Source organism: Phyllobates terribilis, unplaced genomic scaffold (assembly GCF_046119375.1).
Source record: "Phyllobates terribilis strain yellow unplaced genomic scaffold, ASM4611937v1 Scaffold_10__3_contigs__length_209671492, whole genome shotgun sequence".
In the NCBI taxonomy this organism is placed as follows: Eukaryota; Metazoa; Chordata; class Amphibia; order Anura; family Dendrobatidae; genus Phyllobates; species Phyllobates terribilis.
In genome coordinates, this window is record NW_027362770.1 from 68,711,886 (window position 1) to 68,733,282 (window position 21,397).

Here is a 21,397-nt window from a genome sequence, read left to right on the forward strand (position 1 = left end):
CACACAAGATGAATGCTTCAATAATATTTTATTAACACTAAGGAGTTTTTCTCATAAATCAAGAAAGGGCAGGAATTACCTGTGCTGTTGTGGAGGGTCTTAGAAACCAAATTACCGGTAAGACTAATTTTATTTTCTCCAATCCCTTCCACGACAGCACCACCTGGAGCAATATCAAAGAATGAATTAAGGGAGGGACAACCGCCTGAAGGACTTTCCTTCCAAATGCTAGGTCTCTATTTGACATTACATCCAATCTATAATGTTTAGCAAAGGTATGGACGGATGACCATGTAGCTGTCCTGCAAACCTGCTCGACGGATGCGCTAGCCTTTTCAGCCCAGGAGACAGACATAGCTCTGGTGGAATGAGCTTTCAAGAATTCTGGAGGAAGTAAATCTTGATTTTTGAATGCCTCACAAGTCGCTTTTTTAATCCAATTTGTCAGGGTGTTTTTGGAGATTTTTTTCCCTTTGTTGGGGCCTCCATATTGTACAAATAGGCTCTGATCCCGTCTCCAGGACTCAGTCTGACTTAAGTAGAAGATGATAGTCCTTCTAACATCCAGTGAGTGGAACTCCTCTTCCCTGCTATTTGATGGATTCTGACAAAAAGATGGAAGGATTATAGGCTGAGACATGGAATTCAGATGAGACTTTGGGAAGAAATGAAGGCTCCAACTGGAGGATGATTCTGTCTTCCAGAACTCGAAAGTAAGGCTCTCGGATGGAAAGTGCTTGAATTTCCCCAACTCTTCTAGCTGTAGTCAGGGCTACCAACAACGCTGCTTTCCATGACAGCTTGTCCATTTGAGATTCAGATATTGGCTCAAAAGGTTGCATGGTAAGACCTTTAAGAACCGTATTGAGATCCCAACGTGGAACATTTCTTGCTCTCGTCGGGTTTATTCGTGATGCAGCCATCATGAATCTCCTAATCCATCTGCTTTGGGACAAATCAGTATCAAAATAGGAGCTGAGGGTCGAGATCTGAACCTTAGGAGTGCTTGGTCTTAATCCTTTAGACAGACCATTTTGCAAAAAATCCAGAATCTTAGATATATCCAGCTGAAAGGGATCTAGTGTATGAGGGTCATACCATAGCTTGAAGGTCTTCTAGATCTTTCCATAAATGGAGTTTGTGACCTACTTCCTGCTTTTCTGCAGTGTATAGATCACCTCCTCTGAAAAGCCTCTGGCTTTTAGGATGGTGGCTTCAGAAGCCAGGCTGCTAAGGAGAGATTTTGAGGGGTCGGATGGTAAATCGGACCCTGATGCAGCAGATCGTGTATCTGAGGAAGAATCAACGGATCTGCCACCTTCAAACTGTTCAATATTCTGAACCATGCCCTTTTGGGCTACATCGGAGCTATGGAGGATTGTTTTTACTCTTTCGGCCCTGATTTTTTGTAAAGTCCTTGGTAACAACGGAATTGGGGGAAACGCATACGCGAGTCTGACATTCCAAGGATGAGCAAACACGTCTATCCCGCTGCCGGATTCTTGGGGTCCAGAGAGAAAAAGGTTTTTACTTTCGTGTTCTCGTGGTTTGCGAACAGATCCACTTCTGGATTTCCCCATTTCTGTACAACTATATGGAATATCTTCCAGTTCAGACTCCATTCTCCCAGATGAATGTCCCTTCTTCTTAATAAATCTGCCTGATAATTGTCGGAGCCCTTCAGGTGCAGAGCCGACAGGGATAGGAGATAAAGCTCTGCCCAGTGAAAGATCCTTGCTGAGATTAATTGCAGGTTTCTGTTCCTTGTGCATCCCTGATGTCTCAGGTGGGCTACCGTTGTCATATTGTCTGAGTATATTCTGGCATGCGACCTCTGGAGTAGGGACTTGGCTGCCAGAAGGGTCTCTTCCATTGCTTTCAATTCTCTTAAGTTCGAGGACTGATCCACCACCTGGGAGACTACAGCTCCCCATCCCCTCTTGCTGGCGTCTGTCTTGACTGATACAAACGGATGCTGTTCCCTTCTCCAGATTTCTCGGACAAAGCCACCATCTTAAAGATGCTTTCATCTGCTCTGGTAGATGAATCCTGCCGGTGAGGGAACTTCGAGATCTGTCCCAGTGGGAAAGGATGAAGCCCTGGAGAACCCTTGTATGTGCTTGAGCCCAAGGTACCGCTTGAATAGAGGTGGTCATGGTCCCCAGGACGGACATGGCGAATCTTATTGAGACCTTGTTCTGGTTCATTAGTGCACGGACATTCAACCTCAGCTGAATTTGCTTTTGCCTTGGCAAAAACAAGCCTTGCTGCTGGGAATCTAGAAGAATCCCCAAAAAGGTCTTCTTGGTGAAGGGAAGTATATCCGTGATTTATCAGCCATCCCATTGATTCTAGAGCATGAAGAGTCATCTGGAGGTGCTCCTCCAATATTGGGATTGAGGGAGCCATTAATAAAAAATCGTCTAAATATGGGACGATACAGATATCCCGTCTTCTTACAAAAGCCACCACTTCCGCCATGAGCTTCGTGAACACGCAGGGAGCCAAAGAAATCCCGAAGGGAAGCACGTTGAACTGAAAATTATGTATTCTTTGATTTTGACTTACAGCAAATCTGAGGAACTTCCTGAAAGAAGGATGAATTGGCACATGGTAGTACGCCTCTTTCAGGTCTATTGTTGCCATCACAAAGTCTTCCTCAATCAGTGGAATTGTGGATTCCATCTTGAACCTTCTGTATTTTTCATATTGGTTGAGACGTTTCAGATTGAGAATTATCCTGTAGGCACCTGATGCCTTTTTTATCAAGAACATTCGGGAATAGTGACCTTATCTCTACTCTTCATAGTGGGTAAGCAGCTAAGTCGATTTTGACTCCTGTTTCCACTATCTCCAGTATCTTTCGGTCTGTTGATATTGGCGTCATTGTCTGTCTTGTCTTGAGTTTTGAAAAATATTCTTCCCTCTTCCACTTTTGGGGTTAGACCAGCGACCAGATTTTCCTTTGACTCTACAGTGAAACAATTGTTGTTGCTGAGATGGAAGAAATGGCCTCTTCCTAAAGTTTTTGGAACTTTTGGCTCTGGTAAAGATTTTTTCTTGTCTGAAGCTTTTTCTAATAGCTCATCCAAGGCTGAAACAAACATTCTCCTTTAAACGGGATGGAACAAAGCTTTGATTTTGCCACATTATCTCTGCTCCACATTTTCAGCCATAAAGCCCTTCTCGTGGAATTTGATAGTACTGCTGATCTTGCTGCAATTCTAACAGACTCTGCCGAGGCATCCGCTAAGAATCCTGTGGCTTTCTGCAGTAAGGGAAGAGATGCAAGAAGGTCCTCCTTAGGGGTAACTTTCCAGAGATGATCCTCTAATTGCTGTAACCAGAGGAACATGGATCGTGCTACACAAGGCGAGGTGATATTTGTCCTCAGGGAAGCCGCAGATGTTTCCCCATGTCTTCCTCAACAGGCTGTCCATCTTCCTCTCCATTGGATCCTTTAGCTGGGAGGAGTCTTCGAATGGAAGGGTCGTATTTTTTGCCACCCTTGCAACTTGAACATCTACTTTTGGAATCTCTGACCATGCTTTAGTCATACTCTCATCTAGCGGGAATCTCTCCAGCAATGTTAAACCTTTTTTCCGGAAACTCTCATTCATCCATGATGAGACTACGGATATTGTCGTGCACCCGGAACACTAGCTTTTTCTTCGACTTCAAGCCCTCAAACATCTCATCCTGGATTGTACGGGTTTTCTTCTCTTCCTCCACCTGCATAGTGTCCCTCACTTGCAATAACAACTCTTCCATATTTTCTGATGAAAAATAGTACTTTTTGTCCTCTTCACTTCCCTGATATGCACTCAGGTCACCTTCTTCAAGCTCTTCCATAGAAATATTCACTTCTGAGTCTGAAGTATCCCTGACTGGATACTTCCTCTTTTTGGCCGGGGGAGGACCTTCAGCCCTCACTTGCGGGAAGGACTGTGAGAAGGAAGCTAGTGAGGACTGTATTTCCTGCCGGACCATTCCTCTAACTTCTTCAATAAGGGACGGCTGTTCCTTTTTCACAATATTCTCCGTATATCTCTGGCACAGGGGTTTCTTATGGCCTGAGGTAAGCTTTTTCCTACAAATGGCACATTTGCGTATTGTAGTACTTTCACACACTTTCGGTGCAGGATCCTTGTCTCCCTAAAATTAAAAGGGGAGATATATTTAAAACTTTTTGGATCCTGCTCAAGAGAGTGGGGAATAACCTATCCGAGGAGTACTTACTGCGGCTGGGTTCGCGCCGGGCTCTGCAGATGCAGGCTTTGAGACAACACCTTCCATAGAAACAGACATTTTCTGTCCTACCTTATCGGTGTCTTCTCATCTGGGCCTTTTATAGAAGGAACCGAGACACAGCGCCGACTCCCACCAATCAGGTGGAAGCTTTCCTCCATCTTAAGGAAAAAACGCGGTCCCATGCGTTCCACTGTGGAACGCAACCGGAAGTGACGTCGCCGACCGAACACCGCGCACTTCCGGTGCGTCCTGCATGCGTGCTGGGCGCTGCCATGGAAGGCGGGGGATCAATCTACAGGCTAGGGAGCTACAGCCCACCATCCACTCAGCTTTACCCGAAGTCGCAGGAGAGTGAGGAGGTCCAGAGGGAACGGGAGCTAACAGGGGAGGAAGGCCAGAGGCACTCTATCCCTGCAGCCCGGCTCAGGTATGCTAATAGGGCACCGTTCGCCGCCCACAGCTACCCTAGGAACCTCTTCATCCCATAGGGACAGGAAAACACTGGGGATAGTATAGGGGAGGGGCTATTTAAACTCTTATGTTTCCTGTCCCTAATTAGGATCGGGGGGCAACTTGCTGTCGTGGAAGGAATTGGAGAAAGTTAAATGTTAATTTTTTCTTCCCCAATCCAAAAATTCCTGTGAAGCACCTGAAGGGTTAATAAACTTCTTGAATGAGGTTTTGAGCACCTTGAGGGTAGCAGTTTTTAGAATGGTGTCACTTTTGGGTATTTTCTGTCATAAAGACCCCTCAAAGTGACTTCAAATGTGATGTGGTCCCTAAAAAAAATGGTTTTGTAAATTTTGTTGTAAAAATGAAAAATCGCTGGTCAACTTTTAACCCTTATAGCTCCCTAATAAAAGAATAATTGGGGTTCAAAAATTGTGCTGATGTAAAGTAGATATGTGGGAAATATGTTATTTATTAACTATTTTGTGTGATATATTTCTCTGATTTAAGGGCATAAAAATTAAAATTTTGAAAATTGCTAAATTTTCAAAATTTTCGTGAGATTTCTGATTTTTTCACAAATAAACGCTAGTGAAGAAATTTTACCACTATCATGAAGTACAATATGTCACGAAAAACAATCTCAGAATCAGCGGGGTCCATTGAAGCGTTGCAGAGGTATTACCTCAAAGTGACAGTGGTCAGATTTGTAAATATTGGCCCGGTCATTAATGTGCAAACCACCCTCGGGGGTAAAGGGGTTAAGATGGTCCTCATGCCACAGCTACTGTACCTGCTGCATAATGCACCGATATGACTTCCTTTGCAAATATTTTATAAAGTTAATAGAATTATCAGAGACTTGATATGGAAAAAGAATGTTCCAAGGATAAAACTTGAGACCCTACAGACCAAAAGGGGATGCAGATCCTGACCCATTGGTGTACTATATCTCCTTACAGCTACAACATTTTAGGGGGTGGGAGAGTCCGGAGCTTCCATCCTCATCCGCTAGAAAGATTAGACACACACTAACGGTAAGAAGCCTGGTTGGAGGCTTTGGAGGGAGCGGGATTAAAGAATTACGATTCAGTAGGAGTAACAATTAGAGGGATACACAAAATATGGTCTAAAGTTAAAGAGATGATGGGCATGGTAGGGTACTCAAAATACTCCCCCATATGGAATAACTCTAATTACCCAGAATTGGATAGACTAGAGGGGTTTGGGCAGAGTCAATTGTGTGACTTTCTAGGATCACACAATTAGTTAAGGATAATATATTCAAAAATTTTCAAGAGTTCTAAAATGAGTTGGGAGCCTTAAGTAAGGGATTTACAAATATTTGCAGTTAAGACACGCCTTTACAACACAAAATACTCGAGAACCCCTTATTCAAAAGCAGAGGAGTAGCCTTTCTGAATACAGTAGTGGGGAAAGGGTCGATGAGGGGAGTAACTACACTCCACTATAAATGTATAATGGAACAGATTCTTTTTTTTTTTTTTTTTTTTTTTTTTTAAAGAGAGAGGCAGTAATCTCAAAACTAAATGGGAACAAGACCTGGGTCCAATTGATGAAGATACATGGGATGATATTCTACAGTCTATACCGCTGACAAGTGAGGGGCAGAAACTGTCACAATATTATCTGATCCATAGAGTATATAACACCCCCTAACGGTTATACAGCTTTAGTTACAAAACGGACTCAAACTGCTATAGATGTGGGAACCCTGATGCGGACTTATGTCATGTAATGTGGAACCGCCCTAAACTTGGAAGATTCTCGAAATAAGTTCTAGACCTTGTCTCCAGAGTATTTGACTGCATAGTCCCCCCAAACCCTATTGTTTACTGGGATGTGAAAATGGCTTACCAACTGAGGAGACCCATCAGATAGCTATCCATTGTCTACTGTAACAGGCTAGAAAGCTATTTGCCTTTCACTGGAAGAACTCTGAGCCCCTAAATATACAGGAATATATTTCTAAAATAAATAATATGCTTTGACTGGAGACATATGTGTTCCAGAGGAGAGGGAATCCCCATAAGTTTGAAAAATTGTGGGCACCATGGCTGAACTCCCTGAGATTGGCTCCTATAACATTAACATGGTCAAGAAAGTTAATAAATGCACTGGTTAGATAGACTAGACCTGAATGTAGTATAATCAGAATGATTCCAGTCAGTTGATAACTAGTAGAAAGACTCGAGATGACTAAATAAGTTGAATATTATAATAATTAGGGAAGAGAAAGAAAGTGACTAACATATTTGATACGTATAAAAGCAATCCCTTTTTTCTTTTTATTGCATGTAGAATAAGTTGTTGAAGAGCTCGGTGGGAAGGGTTGGGAGTTGAAAAAATGTATTTATGTTTTAAAAAGTTTAATAAAAATTATTTGATTAAAAAAAAGAAATGGCTAAGAGACAGTTTTGTGACGTAATAGTTTATAATACAGATAATGGACACCTATGGACAAGTGGAAACGTTGTTACTGTTTTAGAGTAATGGAGTGTTTCCTACATTTACTGTACAGTTCGAAGTAGCTGGACAAGAGATTAATACACATTTAAATAATTACAAATAAAACAAACAAACCCATCATAAATCATAAAAACTTTATTTTGTAGTAAAATTTAAGGGATAGAAATCAGGTTTCTTGATTTATAATACATTTTCAAGCTTTTTTTAGAGTTATGAAATGTGCTTGAACAAACAATATAAATTAGAATTATAAAAAGGAATGCGACAGATGAAAGTTAAAAATACAATTTGTTGGTTACGTGGCAATTCTTTCATAACCTAAAAACTGTTCATTTACAGTTTTAGCAATAGTGAAATTTGCTATAAGAAGTTAGATTTTCTAATTTCAAAAACTACACTTATCATTGCCAAAAAGGAAAAAAAAAAAAGAGTCAGAAATGGTCAACTGACAGGAAAATCCAGTTACGGCATTCTATCCAGAAATCAAGAGACTATGCATCCTTGAAGGATAGCAAAAACTAATTAGCGCTTTTCTCCAATGAGACAGTACTAGGTATCACGCAGGTCCGATAATAATGACAGATATGTACCACACTTATCAAATAAAGCAGCAATATAATATTGGAGACCATTATTATAAGGACAGAAAGCTTTGAAGTACCCCAGGGCCAATGATACATGACACCCTATAGATTGTCTTGGCAGTGCTAATAGGAAAAGGAAAAATAAGGATACTGATTTGGTGTTAGACTTAAAAAAATACCAATATATGAAGAGTAAAAATTTACCGTTATCTAATTAAATCAGCCAAAGCACAAGGAAATATAAGAGAAGAGAATATAAGAGAAGTAAACTGGTTGTCTATAAAATGATTCAGCAATCCACCGATAAAACCAATGCAGAATACCATTGGATCTCACACTACAGCTTGAAAATATAAAGACTTTGCTCAGTTTCGCATTTAATAGTGTAGACAATGGTTTCATCTAAAGGTTATAAAAATACTGTTAGAAAAGACAGTTTAAAAGTGAATCTGTCACCAGATTTCACAATGCAAACAGCACACATTACTAAACAGATCTGAGACCTGATGAGGCTGGTGTACTCTGAAGATCCACATCAGAATGACATGTATGATCCTGATATTAAGATGAATATTTCAATATCAGGTGGGCAAACTTTCAAAAGTATTTTGACAGATTTTCAACGTGCACCAGCCTCATTGGGGCTAAGAGATCAATCTAATAATGCAAACAGTTAGTGTTGTGAAACTTGGTGAAAGTCACTTAAATCCTTTTTATCTAACATTTGCCCTAATGTATTGCTGCTGTCAGCTTGATTAATAAAGATACAACTCTCATGTTAGAAAAGTGAACAATGCAAAATATCACATGTATGTCACATATACTTATATGCTATCCATAACTTTAAATTCACTGAGCGCCTGCACAGGATTGACATGTTTCTTCTGAGATGCACGTTTTATTTTGGTTTGAGTCTCGTCCTGTTTTTCTCTCTTAACCAGAGGCTTTTTCTCTGGAGCTTTCATCTTCCAAGAAACTGCAGGCAGATTTAAAGATGCCATTCCTTGAGATTTCTGGTACTTTGTGGAGGCCACGTAAGATGCCTTAACTGTTTGCACCACAGCATTCATCAAATTCTTGGCAGCTTGAATGAGGGACATAGCACTATCAACCTAAAATATGTGAGAGCAGTTTGTAAAGGTCATGTCATCTCACCATCGTCAAGCACTTCTAAACATCTGCATCAGTTGTGCTAGATTGATAAACTGCAGTTATCTCAGGCAAATCAATTGTATTACCATTATCAATATACAGATCATTAGAATCTATATCCAAAGAACAAAGCAATGATGCAACAGCCCCATTATGTGACGGAAGTCAGTGATGGAATCCCAGCTAAGAAAGCAGTACTATCCCAAATACAGCAGCATTTTACCCTGCTCGCTGCAGCCAATTTTGGTTTTGGCACTTTAGATTTTTGTTCCCTTTCTTCCAAGAACCATAACTTTTTTTTATCAATATAAGTAACCACAAAAGAGCTTGTTTTCCTGGAGGACGAGTTGTAGTTTTAACCCCTTCACGACATCAGCCATACTTGTACAGCGCAAGTTGGAAGCGGATGTATGGAGCCCAATACCTGGCAGATCATGGCTCTAACAATCATAGGTAGAGGGGAGCTCTGCCCGCGATTGTTAACTAGACAAACTCTGTCAAACTCTGACAGAGGCATTTAACACACGCCGGTATGGGGCGAGTCATTCCATGCGCCCATCGGCGCGCCTGTGACATGATCGTGGGTCGCCAATCGGTTTCTAAGACAGCCGGGGGCCTGATGAAGACCCCACTGTATGCCATTATGGAGCCTGGGAAACCCTGCCTGGGACTAGGACTTTTACTATATGCAGCATCGCTGCATACAGCACAAGCGATCAGACAATCGCAGCTTCAAGCCCCCTAAAAGGACTGATAAGAACAGTGAAGAGAAAAAAAAAAAAAATTTCACAAGTTCTTACCATGTTGACATTTTACCCCATTTTCCAATACACGATGTGATAAAAAGAATGGTTTAATTCAAAAGTACAGCTTGTCCCACAAAAAGACAAGCCCTCATATCTATGTGGACATAAAAATAAAAGTTATGGCTCTGGGAAGAAGGCGAGGAAAAAACAAAAAAAAATGCAAAAATGGAAATTGACCATGTCGTGAAGTGGCTAAATGGCAGTATTTATTTTACTGTACAATGTACAAAAAAAAAACAGAAAAAAATCCAATTGCATTAGAGATGCAAAAGAAAATAAAAACAACTCCACCATTGTTTTTGGATTTTGCTGTAACGCTGTTCATTGTGTAGTAAAAACGACCCGGCAAAATGATTTTTCAGGTGAGTACAATTACAGCATTTTTTTAACATTATATTAGTGGGAGAAAAAAATAAATCTGAAAAAAAGATATTGATTTGTGTTGCCATTTTCTGGGTCCCATAACGTTTATTTTTCTGTTCAATGAGCTGTGTGGAGGCTTGTTTTTCAAGGTACATAAGATGTTTTCATTGCTGTTTATTCCATTTTTTGTGGTCTGGTATTTAAATAGTTTGTTTTTGCTTTATGTTTAGTATGGGTTAAATAATTTTATATTTTGATAGACTTCTACAGATGCAGCAATAACGAATATTTATTTCATGTCCATTTTAATGAGAATAAAGTGGAGTAATTTGAATTTTTAAAGTTTTTTTTAATATACATTTCAAAACTTTTTTTTTCCTCTTCTGATCACTTGTTCTGTATACCTGAATACAACTGTGAGACAGTGATGGGTGCCCAATATGGCGTGCCCACGGGACCTCGCGCCTTGAATATTGCTGCCACAGCTATTTAATAATCTATCAGCAGCACCATCGATCTCAGTAATGTCTTCAGATTTTACACCGGAATTGAGAATTAAATTGAAAGATCAATTCAGAAGGAAGCAGATCTCTCGGATAAGATACAGTGCCTACAAGTAGTATTCAACCCCCTGCAGATTTAGCTGGTTTGATAAGATGCAAATAAGTTAGAGCCTTCAAACTGCAAACGAGAGTAGGTTTTATGAACAGAAGCATAAATCTTACAAACCAAAAAGTTATGTTGCTCAGTTGAATTTCATTAAATTTTAAACATAAAAGTGTGGGTCAATTATTATACAACCCCTGTGTTTAATATTTTGTGGAATAACCCTTGTTTGCAATTACAGCTAATAATCGTCTTTTATAAGACCTGATCAGGCCGGCACAGGTCTGTGGAGTTATCTTGGCCCACTCCTCCATGCAGATCTTCTCCAAGTTATCTAGGTTCTTTGGGTGTCTCATGTGGACTTTATTCTTGAGCTCCTTCCACAAGTTTTCAATTGGGTTAAGGTCAGGAGACTGACTAGGCCACTCCAACACCTTGACTTTTTCCCTCTTGAACCAGGCCTTGGTTTTCTTGGCTGTGTGCTTTGGGTCGTTGTCTTGTTGGAAAATGAAATTACGACCCATCTTAAGATCCTTGATGGAAGAGCGGAGGTTCTTGGCCAAAATCTCCAGGTAGGCCGTGCTATCCATCTTTCCATGGATGCGAACCAGATGGCCAGGCCCCTTGGCTGAGAAACAGCCCCACAGCATGATGCTGCCACCACCATGCTTGACTGTAGGGATGGTATTCTTGGGGTCGTATGCAGTGCCATCCAGTCTCCAAACGTCACGTGTGTGGTTGGCACCAAAGATCTCGATCTTGGTCTCATCAGACCATAGAACCTTGAACCAGTCTGTCTCAGAGTCCTCCAAGTGATCATGAGCAAACTGTAGACGAGCCTTGACATGACGCTTTGATAGTAAAGGTACCTTACGGGCTCGTCTGGAACGGAGACCATTGCGGTGGAGTACGTTACTTATGGTATTGACTGAAACCAATGTCCCCACTGCCATGAGATCTTCCCGGAGCTCCTTCCTTCTTGTCCTTGGGTTAGCCTTGACTCTTCGGACAAGCCTGGCCTCGGCACGGGAGGACACTTTCAAAGGCTGTCCAGGCCGTGGAAGGCCAACAGCAGTTCCATAAGCCTTCCACTTACGGATGATGCTCCCAACAGTGGAGACAGGTAGGCCCAACTCCTTGGAAAGGGTTTTGTACCCCTTGCCAGCCTTGTGACCCTCCACGATCTTGTCTCTGATGGCCTTGGAATGCTCCTTTGTCTTTCCCATGTTGACCATGTCTGAGTGCTGTTCACAAGTTTGGGGAGGGTCTTAAATAGTCAGAAAAGGCTGGCAAAAGAGATCTTTAATCCACACATGTGAAGCTCATTATTCTTGGTGCCTGAACTACTTCTTAATACTTTAGGGGGACCAAACAGAATTCTTGTGGTTTGAGGGGTTGAATAATAAATGACACTCTGAATTAACTTTTAACGTTTTAAAAAAAACAAAAAAAAAACAACAAAAACAAAATTTGCTGCAGTGCATTTCCCACTTCCAGGCTGATCTACAGTACAAATGTCACAATGCCAAGTTAATTCCGCATGTGTCAACCAGCTAAATCTGCAGGGGGTTGAATACTACTTGTAGGCACTGTATATTACAAAGCTTTTTAATTTCACGTGTACTATTCATTTATGCAATAGGAATTAAAATTGATGGTTACGCTTTAAGCAATTTGGCTCTGGTCGCTGCTTTTACAGGCACACAGCTGGTATTCGCTGGGTATTGCGAGGATTCAGCTCCTGAGTCTGCTCCATAGCCCTGCACCATACATTCTCAGCCGATGCCCAGAAGGGGTTAAAAAAATGTATATCATTGCAGCTTTTAAATGTTTGGCAAAGAAGGTAGCACCCCTGCAAGAGGTAAAGGTTGGTACAAACAAAAAAGCACATGTAACATGCACTTTATTGGCAGAAAAAAAAACACAAACTAAATATGGCCTACTATCAGAACATGTGTATATAATTACTTATATACACTGCAAACTTTGCTAACCATTCAACTTTTTGTAAGAAAAAAAAATGTTAATATAATAACTTGAAAAAAAAAAAAAAACAACACAATTTACTTACTCCAGAGACAACCAATTCACCCCCAAGATTCTGAACTTCAGCTTTAACTTTACTGCAAATGTTTAGCTGGTGACAGTATAGAGCGATGCGCTGAAGATATGCCAAAAGATCCTGCTTACAAGCTGAATCAGGACACTGGGAAATAAAATGAATGTTTAGGAGAGCACATTGAATACATAGCAAACAGATATACAGTCTATGTGCCCATTACATCATCTAGATGAGGAGACGGGCTGGAGTCGGGAACTTCTGACTCATGGAGAGGCATATGAATCAGCAGCAGTGGACGAGTGGCGTACCCCTCTGTGCACGCACCCCTCTGTGCACGCCTCGCCATAAATCCTAATCTAGCCCCTGCTACAGCTTGTCATGAACTTGACAACTGGTGGTGGCTCTGCTCTCATCCCAGCTCTTCCCATTTTGTTGGAGCTGGGTGAAAATGGCGTGAGATTGCCAGTTGGGCTAAAAATTGTGCGACTATTCTAAGCTTTTTAAACTAGAATACCTAAGTAAAAGTTTTTATGAATCGGCCCCTATATTTTTTTTGCCTTTGCACTGTCAGTTTCCAGATGGCTGGAAAAGCAACCTCCATTTCTGCGCTCCTAAAGCACAGCAATAATCTAACAGAAGGCAGCTTGATTACTAAACTACAGTTAGTGAATCTGCACATGTGTACAGATGATAAATATGGATGTATAATGGAAATGTGGAAGCTGCCTTGAAAATATGGGTTTTAAATCGTAATTATTAATACTTACATGATCAGCTATAGTACGCCCCAGTTTGTCCATACGGGACCCGGCTTCTGCAATCTTCTTTGCTGCACTAATTACATCAGAAGTATTTTTAAGTGGTCCCTTTCCTCTGTAAAACAAAAAAAAAGAAACAGAATGCAACATTAAAGCATATATGGCAGGTTCACACAGTGCAAATTTTAATGAGCTTGTTTTTCTTTAATAGTACAGGTCTGCAGCCAAATCCTGATCTCTTTGCAGTAAAAAAGCTGCAGACAAAACGCATGTTTAGTTGACTTTTCTGCTGCATTTTTCAGGATCCCAAAATTCAGCTTTGCTTCCACCACACAAATATGAACAATGCAAGGTGTTAGGGAACCAATGCAAGACATATGTGAAACCATAAAACATTTTTTGGAAAATTACTTAGTGGAAAAAGATTTTTATATCTGAAAAAATATTGACTATTCTGAACAAAAAAGTTCATGAAAAAATACAAAATTACAAATGTAACAACAGCAGGGGGGAGGCAAGGTGGGGGGAGAGTTGAATTGGTCAGGAATAGTTTACCTAAGACATTGACAGTGCATTTTATAAGGTGGACACTGTTTACTTTTACACATTGGTCGGCCATTGAGTTTGTCAGGCATTGTTCAATTTCACACATTGGTCAGGCATTGTTTAGTTTTACACATTGGTGAGGCATTGTTTAGTTTTACATTTTTGTCGGCCATGGAATTGCTCAGACAATTGTTTACTTTAATACATGTCACTAATTTAATTAAAGTGTACTAATCCTAACTGACATTCTCAAGTGAGAAGACCAAGAAATTTTGGTGTAAAGTTAAAAGAAAAAATCACAAAAATAAATGGGGTTCACATAATTCTGCACCTGCTTTTATTCACTGAAAACAAAGCAAAAACTGATGGCAAAGTTTTTTGCTGTTTTCGCACCTACTCATTGATTTCTAAAGGGGGAAAAAACTCTGAAAAGTGATGTGCTTGCAGTTTAAAAAGAAAAGCAGCAGTTTTATAATTCCGTCATGAAAAAAACCCAATGTGTGTGCATGGGGTTTCTGAAATCTCATAGCTTTTGCTGGTACTGTAAAAAGCAGCTTTTAATTTGCATTAAAAAAAACACAGCCAAAACGCAACATGTGAACATAGCCTAAGGTTATGTGCCCACGATGCAGAGATGCTCCGGACTTTTTCCTGAGCGTTTCTGCATCTCCCTGGCAGAAAAAACGCATGCGGATTGTACATGAGGATTTTACATGCATTTTTCCTGCCAGAGACAAGCGGATGTGAAGCGTTCTTCACATGCATTTCCGCATGCGGGTTGACAAGCGCTTTCCAAGCGATTTTAACATCACTTGGAAAGTGCTTGACAACTTGGTCACACTATATAAATCCATGCAAACGGCATAGATTTATATAGTGTGACCGAAAGAATGGTAAAAAAATAAAAAATAAATATATACTTACCTTCTGATGGTCCCCGGTGTCTTTATCCGATGCGTCCTGGTTTGCCGCAGCTCGCGGTAGATTTAAGGACCTGCCGACGTCAGCGGTCGCGTGACCCCTCACATGACTAAATGACGTCAGCGCAGGTCCTTTAGTCTACCGTGAGCAGCTGGCAAGCAGAGACAAGGACACCGGGGGTGTAGCGCTGGCGTCCCTGCCCTCTGCTAGGCAGGGACGCTGCTCCCCTCACCGCTCTGCTCCGTGCCCGGCGTCCTCTCCCCGCTCTGCTGTCAGCGCGCGCTCCTTCCCGGCGTCCTCTCCCCGCTCTGCTGTCAGCGCGCGCTCCTTCCCGGCGTCCTCCTCCCGCTCTGCTCTCAGCGCGCGCTCCTTCCCGGCCCCTGTGCTTAGGGCGCGCGCGCTCCCCTCCTCTTAAAGGGGCCGCGCGCGCCGCCCTAAGGAGTCCCCGGCCAATGGCCGGAGGACTTCATCATATATAAGGCACCTCCTCCAAAATGGAGGTGCCCGAGCAATGTTGTTTGCACCTGTGTCTCACCTGTGCTTCAGCCCTCAGGTCCCGTTGCCAGTTACCTGCCAGTTTCCTGCCAGTTTCTTGCCTGATTCCTGCCTGAACACTTGTTACCTGTCTGCCAGTCTGAGGTCCGACGGTCTGCCTTACTACTCCTGTCAGTCTGTCTAAAGGACCAGCCTGCCCGCTCACCTGGGAGCGCACATCAGCTACCTGCCTACTTTCCTGAGGTCCGACGGTCTGCCTTACAACTCCGGTCAGTCTGTCTATGGACCAGCTTGCCCGCTCACCTGGGAGCGCTTCTCCGTTACCTGCCTGCTTGCCAGCCCGGAGGCTCCGTTGTCACGTGCTGTGACCATCAGCTACTTCAGACTCTTGTCCGCTCACCTGGGAGCGCTTCTCCGTTACCTGCCTGCTTGCCAGCCCGGAGGCTCCGTTGTCACGTGCTGTGACCATCAGCTACTTCAGAGACTCTTGCCCGCTCACCTGGGAGCGCTTCTCCGTTACCTGCCTGCTTGCCAGCCCGGAGGTTCCTCCGTCACGTGCCGTGACCACCTGTTATTCCAGAGACTCTCGCTTGCTCACCTGGGAGCACACATCTACCATCTGCCTGCTAGCCTACCCGGAGGCTCTGCCATCACAGGTCGTACCTACCCTTTACCCAGAGACTGCCCTGATCACTTGCCGTATCTCCCTGTCCGTTCATCCAGAGACTGCCACCCGCTCCCTTACAAGGGCTGCCCCCTTGTATAGTAGCTCAGAGGTTCCGCCTCCCAGACCCGTTACAGGGGGCCATCAGAAGGTAAATATAATATTTATTTTTTATTTTATTCTTTTTTTTACAGGTTCTATGGTACCCGGATCCGGAGGAGAGTCTCCTCTTCTCCAAACCCGGGTACCATCCGCACATTGAAACGCATGGAATCCGCATGTACAGATGCAGTGATGCGGATTCCATGCGTTCCAATGTAAGTCAATGGCGGTGAAAACGCAGCGCTTCCGCAAAATAATTGATAGTGCTGCGTATTTTTCCGCAATGATAATCTGCAGCGGAAATTTCCGCAGCATGGGCACAGAACATGTGGATTATCATTGGGGAACATGGCAGGCCTTCTACCAAGCATTTTTTAAGCGTTTCTGCAGCGGAACTGCCGCTGCGGAAACGCTTAAAAAAAGCATAGTGGGCACACAGTCTAAAGCTGCATTCACTTTGTGGCCATGACTTTTTTGCCACACTTGCCGCAAAATTGTTACAATTCTAATGCAACTGCAGCAAAAAGAGAAAATAAAAAAATAATTCACCTTTATATACAACAAATGGTTCTTTGTTGCATCTTTTACGTATATGACTTGGTTTTAATTATTAATTAATCTTAATTATTAATTGTTTTAAGCTGTGTAGAAGTTTCTTCCCTCCCCTATATAAGGGAGGTGGTTCTGTATAACATACTATACCTCATGAAAAAGTCAACCTGACTTCAAAACACGTTGTATGAATGAGTAAAGAACCATAATAACATCTTCTGCATATGTGCCGTTCATATATGGAGAAAGTCGGGAGCGGGTGTATGGAGTGAGCTCTGAGGCTGAGTGGTCATTTTTACCACTTAATGAATGCCGTAAAACAAATCCCACCACCCAAAAAAAACTTTACAGGATTGCTTTTTATTTGCCCGGAATTTTACTGCACTTGGATGTTTTGTACATTGAATGGCAGAGTGAGTACTGTTATTTAAAAGTACTATTTGTCCCACTAAAATAAGGCCTCATACATCTATGTGATCGGAAAAATAAAAAACTTATAGCACTTTGAAGAAGGGAAGGGAAAAAACAAAAAACAGGGCAAGTCTGAAGGGGGTTCATAGATACCCAGTGTGTGACATGTTCATTCACTTCAGTTTATTACTATTCTTTATTAATAAATTTATACAAGTGAATATGGGAATGTTTTCCTGTTGAATATGACTTACCTGGTAAAATCAGTCATCTCCATCATTATCATACACATCTGCTTGGCCAGAACAATAATATCATTTCCATTGTCATCCCATTTTGATACTTCAGCATCAAGTTTACTTTTCTCTTCTTGGAAGCTTGCGACCTGTTCAGCAATCTTAGCTTTTTGTTCTTGTGGCAGTTGAGCCATAATTGCCTAAATTATATATATATATATATATAAAAAAAAATGCTTTTTAGCATAACTTAAAGGGGTTGTCCACTACTAGGAGAACGCCCTTCTTAAACTAAATGTTCGGTCCCGATAAAATATAATAAAAAACCTATACTCGCTTGCCGTGTCGGCTCCATTCCAGCGGTGTCTGCTCTCGCGGTCGCGGGGCTGTGATACGGTGGAATGACACATGATGCCCAGCGCCCAATCAGCGGTGGTGTCACTGTCCCCGGCTTCGGACAAACTGAAGATGAAGAGGAAGCCAGGGCTGCAAATGGTCCCAGATTTCCTCTTCATGTTCAGTTTGTCTGAAGGCGGGGGACAGTGACACCACCGCTGATTGTGCACCGGTCATCATGTGTCATTCCACCGTATCACAGCCCCGGGACCGCGAGTGCTGACACCACTGGAACAGCGCCAGAACGGGAAGGGAGTATAGGTTTTATTTTTTTATTGGGGCCCAATATTTAGTTTAAGAAGGGGGTTGTCCTAGTAGTGGACAACAGCTTTAACTCAACTCTGCAATCATTTATAAAAGCTAAATACACAGTATTCAGCAATTCAGACACCTATATGAAATATTATTCATACTAATAATGGGGGAAACCTGTAAGTAATCATTTCACCTACATGTCAATCTTCTGAGATCTTCTATTAGTGCACTAAAACCTAGAGCTCAATGGCTACAAAGGAACAAAGCTAAAAATCCAAGGTTCCCTCTATACACCCGCAAAAGGAAGGATATTCACACTATATTTATAGTCCACTAAGCTCCTGATGGGACACAGAATGGATAATTATTATTTTTTCAACAATTTTATATTGTACACCACTTTAAGGGCAGGTGCTGACTGTAAAACTTGGACGAATTATATAGTTTAGTCGTTTTGACGGATAGCATTCGGTCCCATGTTATTCTATGGGGTTGTGAAAATGTTGAATTTTTTCCTCGACTGAGGGGGAAAAAAAAAAATCACAGCATGTGCGATTTGCCTCTGAGAATCGGATGGTACTCGTCCATTAAATTCTAAGAGGCCGTGGTAAAAAAAAAAAAAAATTAGACTGCACTCGGATGACATCCCAGTGTGGTCCAATTTTTTACAGATTTACATTATAGAAAAGGCGGAGAAGCTGTTTTTTTCTATCCACCTCCGAAAAAAATTGGATCACACTAAGACCAGTGTATGATCAGAGTGTGATTAGCATAATCAGACCTATTTTCTCGGATGTGGAGAAAACGGTCGCCTGCACCTGCCCTAACAAGGAGAACTTTAGAGGAACTTGTAAACAACCCAAAAGGGACAAACTCCTCTACTTCCCCCAAAAGCTGGGGTTAAGTAGAGGACAATTCATTTCACATTCAGCTGAAATGAATTGCGGCACAGAAACCCCCCCCACCCCTCCTATGCCCCACTGGGGCCCATCGGACTCCAACTTCGCCATTGGGCATATATATTGTTTACAAAAAGTCGAAAAGTTGTTCACCCTGGGGATTTTATTTTTCTTAAGTGCAATTATTTAAGGCTACAAATCATTTTTGCAATTGAATTTCATTAAAAATTTTGTACTGTTTGGGTTTTACAGGCTTTGCTTCCCTGCACATTCTACCTTTGATTTGGTCATAAATCAGCTGAGGGGAGCTCAGAAAAAGACAGATGTAAGAGTTGCAAACTCCCTGTCAGACCATTATGGCAGGCTGTGTGATGGATTGTCAGTTAACTCATTCAGTTACACAGCACAACATGGAGGCTATAGAAGGTGAATGGTGCACGATTTTTTAAAAGATTTCTAGTCTCAAATACATGAATCAAAGTTTAAAAAAAAACTTCCCCAGCAGGCAAGCAACCCCTTTAAACCCCTTTAAACCTTCTAAAAAAGCACACAAATCCTTTGTGCCAAACATCAGTTGGAAACACAGGAAAAAGTCAGAAGCTGCAGGATGCCTTTAACAATTAACTATTTTATGTCTGTTAATTTATAGTAGTACCAGATCAAGGAGAGTGGACTATAGATACATAAGAGAAGCGGATGAAAGCTAATTTTGACAACACTAATACAACTCACTCTTGCACTTTGTCCAGCAATAAGTTGATCATCTTCGGTCTGGACGCTGGTTCGGCTTCTTACATCAAAGTCTTCAGTCTCAAAATCGGAATCATCCAGCTCTTCCGGAGTCTGAAAAATTGATGTGAAGTGAAAACAAAATCTACAATCATTTACTTACTTGTGTAGAAAGTAAACTTCAGATGTAAGAAGAAATGGCCATTTACGAGTATTTTTTTCATTCATTTCATAAACTCCATCAGTGGTGGCCAAACAGCAACCAGTAGACTGGTCAGGGACTAGCAGATGTTAATATGTTAGGCCATTAGGCTGTTCTGCTGCTGGAGACCGGCCTCCATATTTCAGTGTCCCTAGTGCCTTATTTCTAGTGAAAGGTTCGCTGGCAGATGATATAGAGACTTACTAATGGAGCCGCAAGCGCTACCCGACATCGAATACATGAAGGAGCAGCACTGTCATGTACCAAGAATGAGGAAAGCATGGCTGTCAAGTACCCGAGTAGCTGTTGTTGCTATTGTGAGGCCATCGGGAAAAAGCGTGTAGAAAATATTCTAGCACCATCCTCGTGGCACTACACATACACATCCCTAGTCCCATGGTAGGTCACTCTCAGGTTAAACAATAAGCAGTTCCCATACTGAAAAGGTCTGGCCACTTCCAATCTACACAATGCACTGCATTTGCAAATTTCAATCTGTTATTTTTTCTGCCATATCTGGTCTCTCTTCCAAATGTAATGTAATATGTAGAATAATCCATGTACAACCTACTCTTATCATCAGCACTGCCTTCCGGATATCACGAATCCCATCATACACCAATCGAGATGCATCAATAAATTCATTTTCATCCATTGGCAGATTGGAGTCTCCACTCAGAGCTTCAACTGCTGCTTCAACTTGCTCTGTGAATCGTGGCATGACTGAAAAATAGATTGTGTGGTTAACATATGTGGTACAACCATACTGTCAAAGTCTGCACACTCCCATCAGAAATCTAAATTAGTGCTTAGGTCAGGACTAGAAAGGAGTGGATCAATCCAAGAAGGTGAATTTCCTCAAATTTGCAGGTCCCCGAAGCGGAAATCACACACTGCTGAAGACTCGAGAGCGTGGGCTAATAATATCAGGTGTGGCCAGGCAGGCTCCCCCATAATGCCTTGCAACAGATGGACTAGGCCAGCAAATAAGGGGCAATGGCAACCAGTATAAAGGATGAAGGCTGGCCAAAGAGCACCAATTTAGGATATTACAGTGTAGGGATAAGAGGTCACAGTGCACAGCTCATTACACACACGAATAAAAAGTCTTCATCTAATCTGAGGTGTACTACTGCAGTGCTGAAAAACATTGTAAATGGGAGGGTTAGGCCACGTTCGCACATTCAGTATTTGGTCAGTATTTACATCAGTATTTGTAAGCCAAAATCAGGAGTTGGACAGTCAAAAGAAAAAAGTCTAATAGAAACACGTCACCACTTCTGTATTTCTCACCCACTCCTGGTTTTGACTTACAAATACTGATGTAAAATACTGACCAAATACTGAGCGCGTGAATGTGGCCTTAGTCTCGGTCTATGAATAATAATCTAAAGATTCAACTGATATAGGGAGGTGCTGGACCTGTATAGTCAGTGTGCCCCTGCATTGACTGATTTGTGATATACT

General features: G+C 41.9%; 1 protein-coding gene across 1 annotated transcript in view; it reads right to left on the reverse strand.

Annotated features, from left to right (window-relative positions):
- Positions 1 to 7,311: 7,311 nt before the first annotated feature.
- The window catches only part of CTNNA1 (catenin alpha 1), an 80,400-nt gene continuing 66,314 nt past the window's right edge, over positions 7,312 to 21,397 (reverse strand). Inside the window, exons 13-18 of the mRNA XM_073649567.1 lie at positions 20,502 to 20,653; positions 19,732 to 19,842; positions 17,468 to 17,649; positions 13,532 to 13,637; positions 12,774 to 12,908; positions 7,312 to 8,887 (exon numbers count right to left, since the gene is read on the reverse strand). Coding sequence (XP_073505668.1) covers positions 8,600 to 8,887; positions 12,774 to 12,908; positions 13,532 to 13,637; positions 17,468 to 17,649; positions 19,732 to 19,842; positions 20,502 to 20,653 — 974 coding nt within the window. The 3' untranslated portion in view covers positions 7,312 to 8,599. The remainder of the gene's footprint in view (positions 8,888 to 12,773; positions 12,909 to 13,531; positions 13,638 to 17,467; positions 17,650 to 19,731; positions 19,843 to 20,501; positions 20,654 to 21,397) is intronic.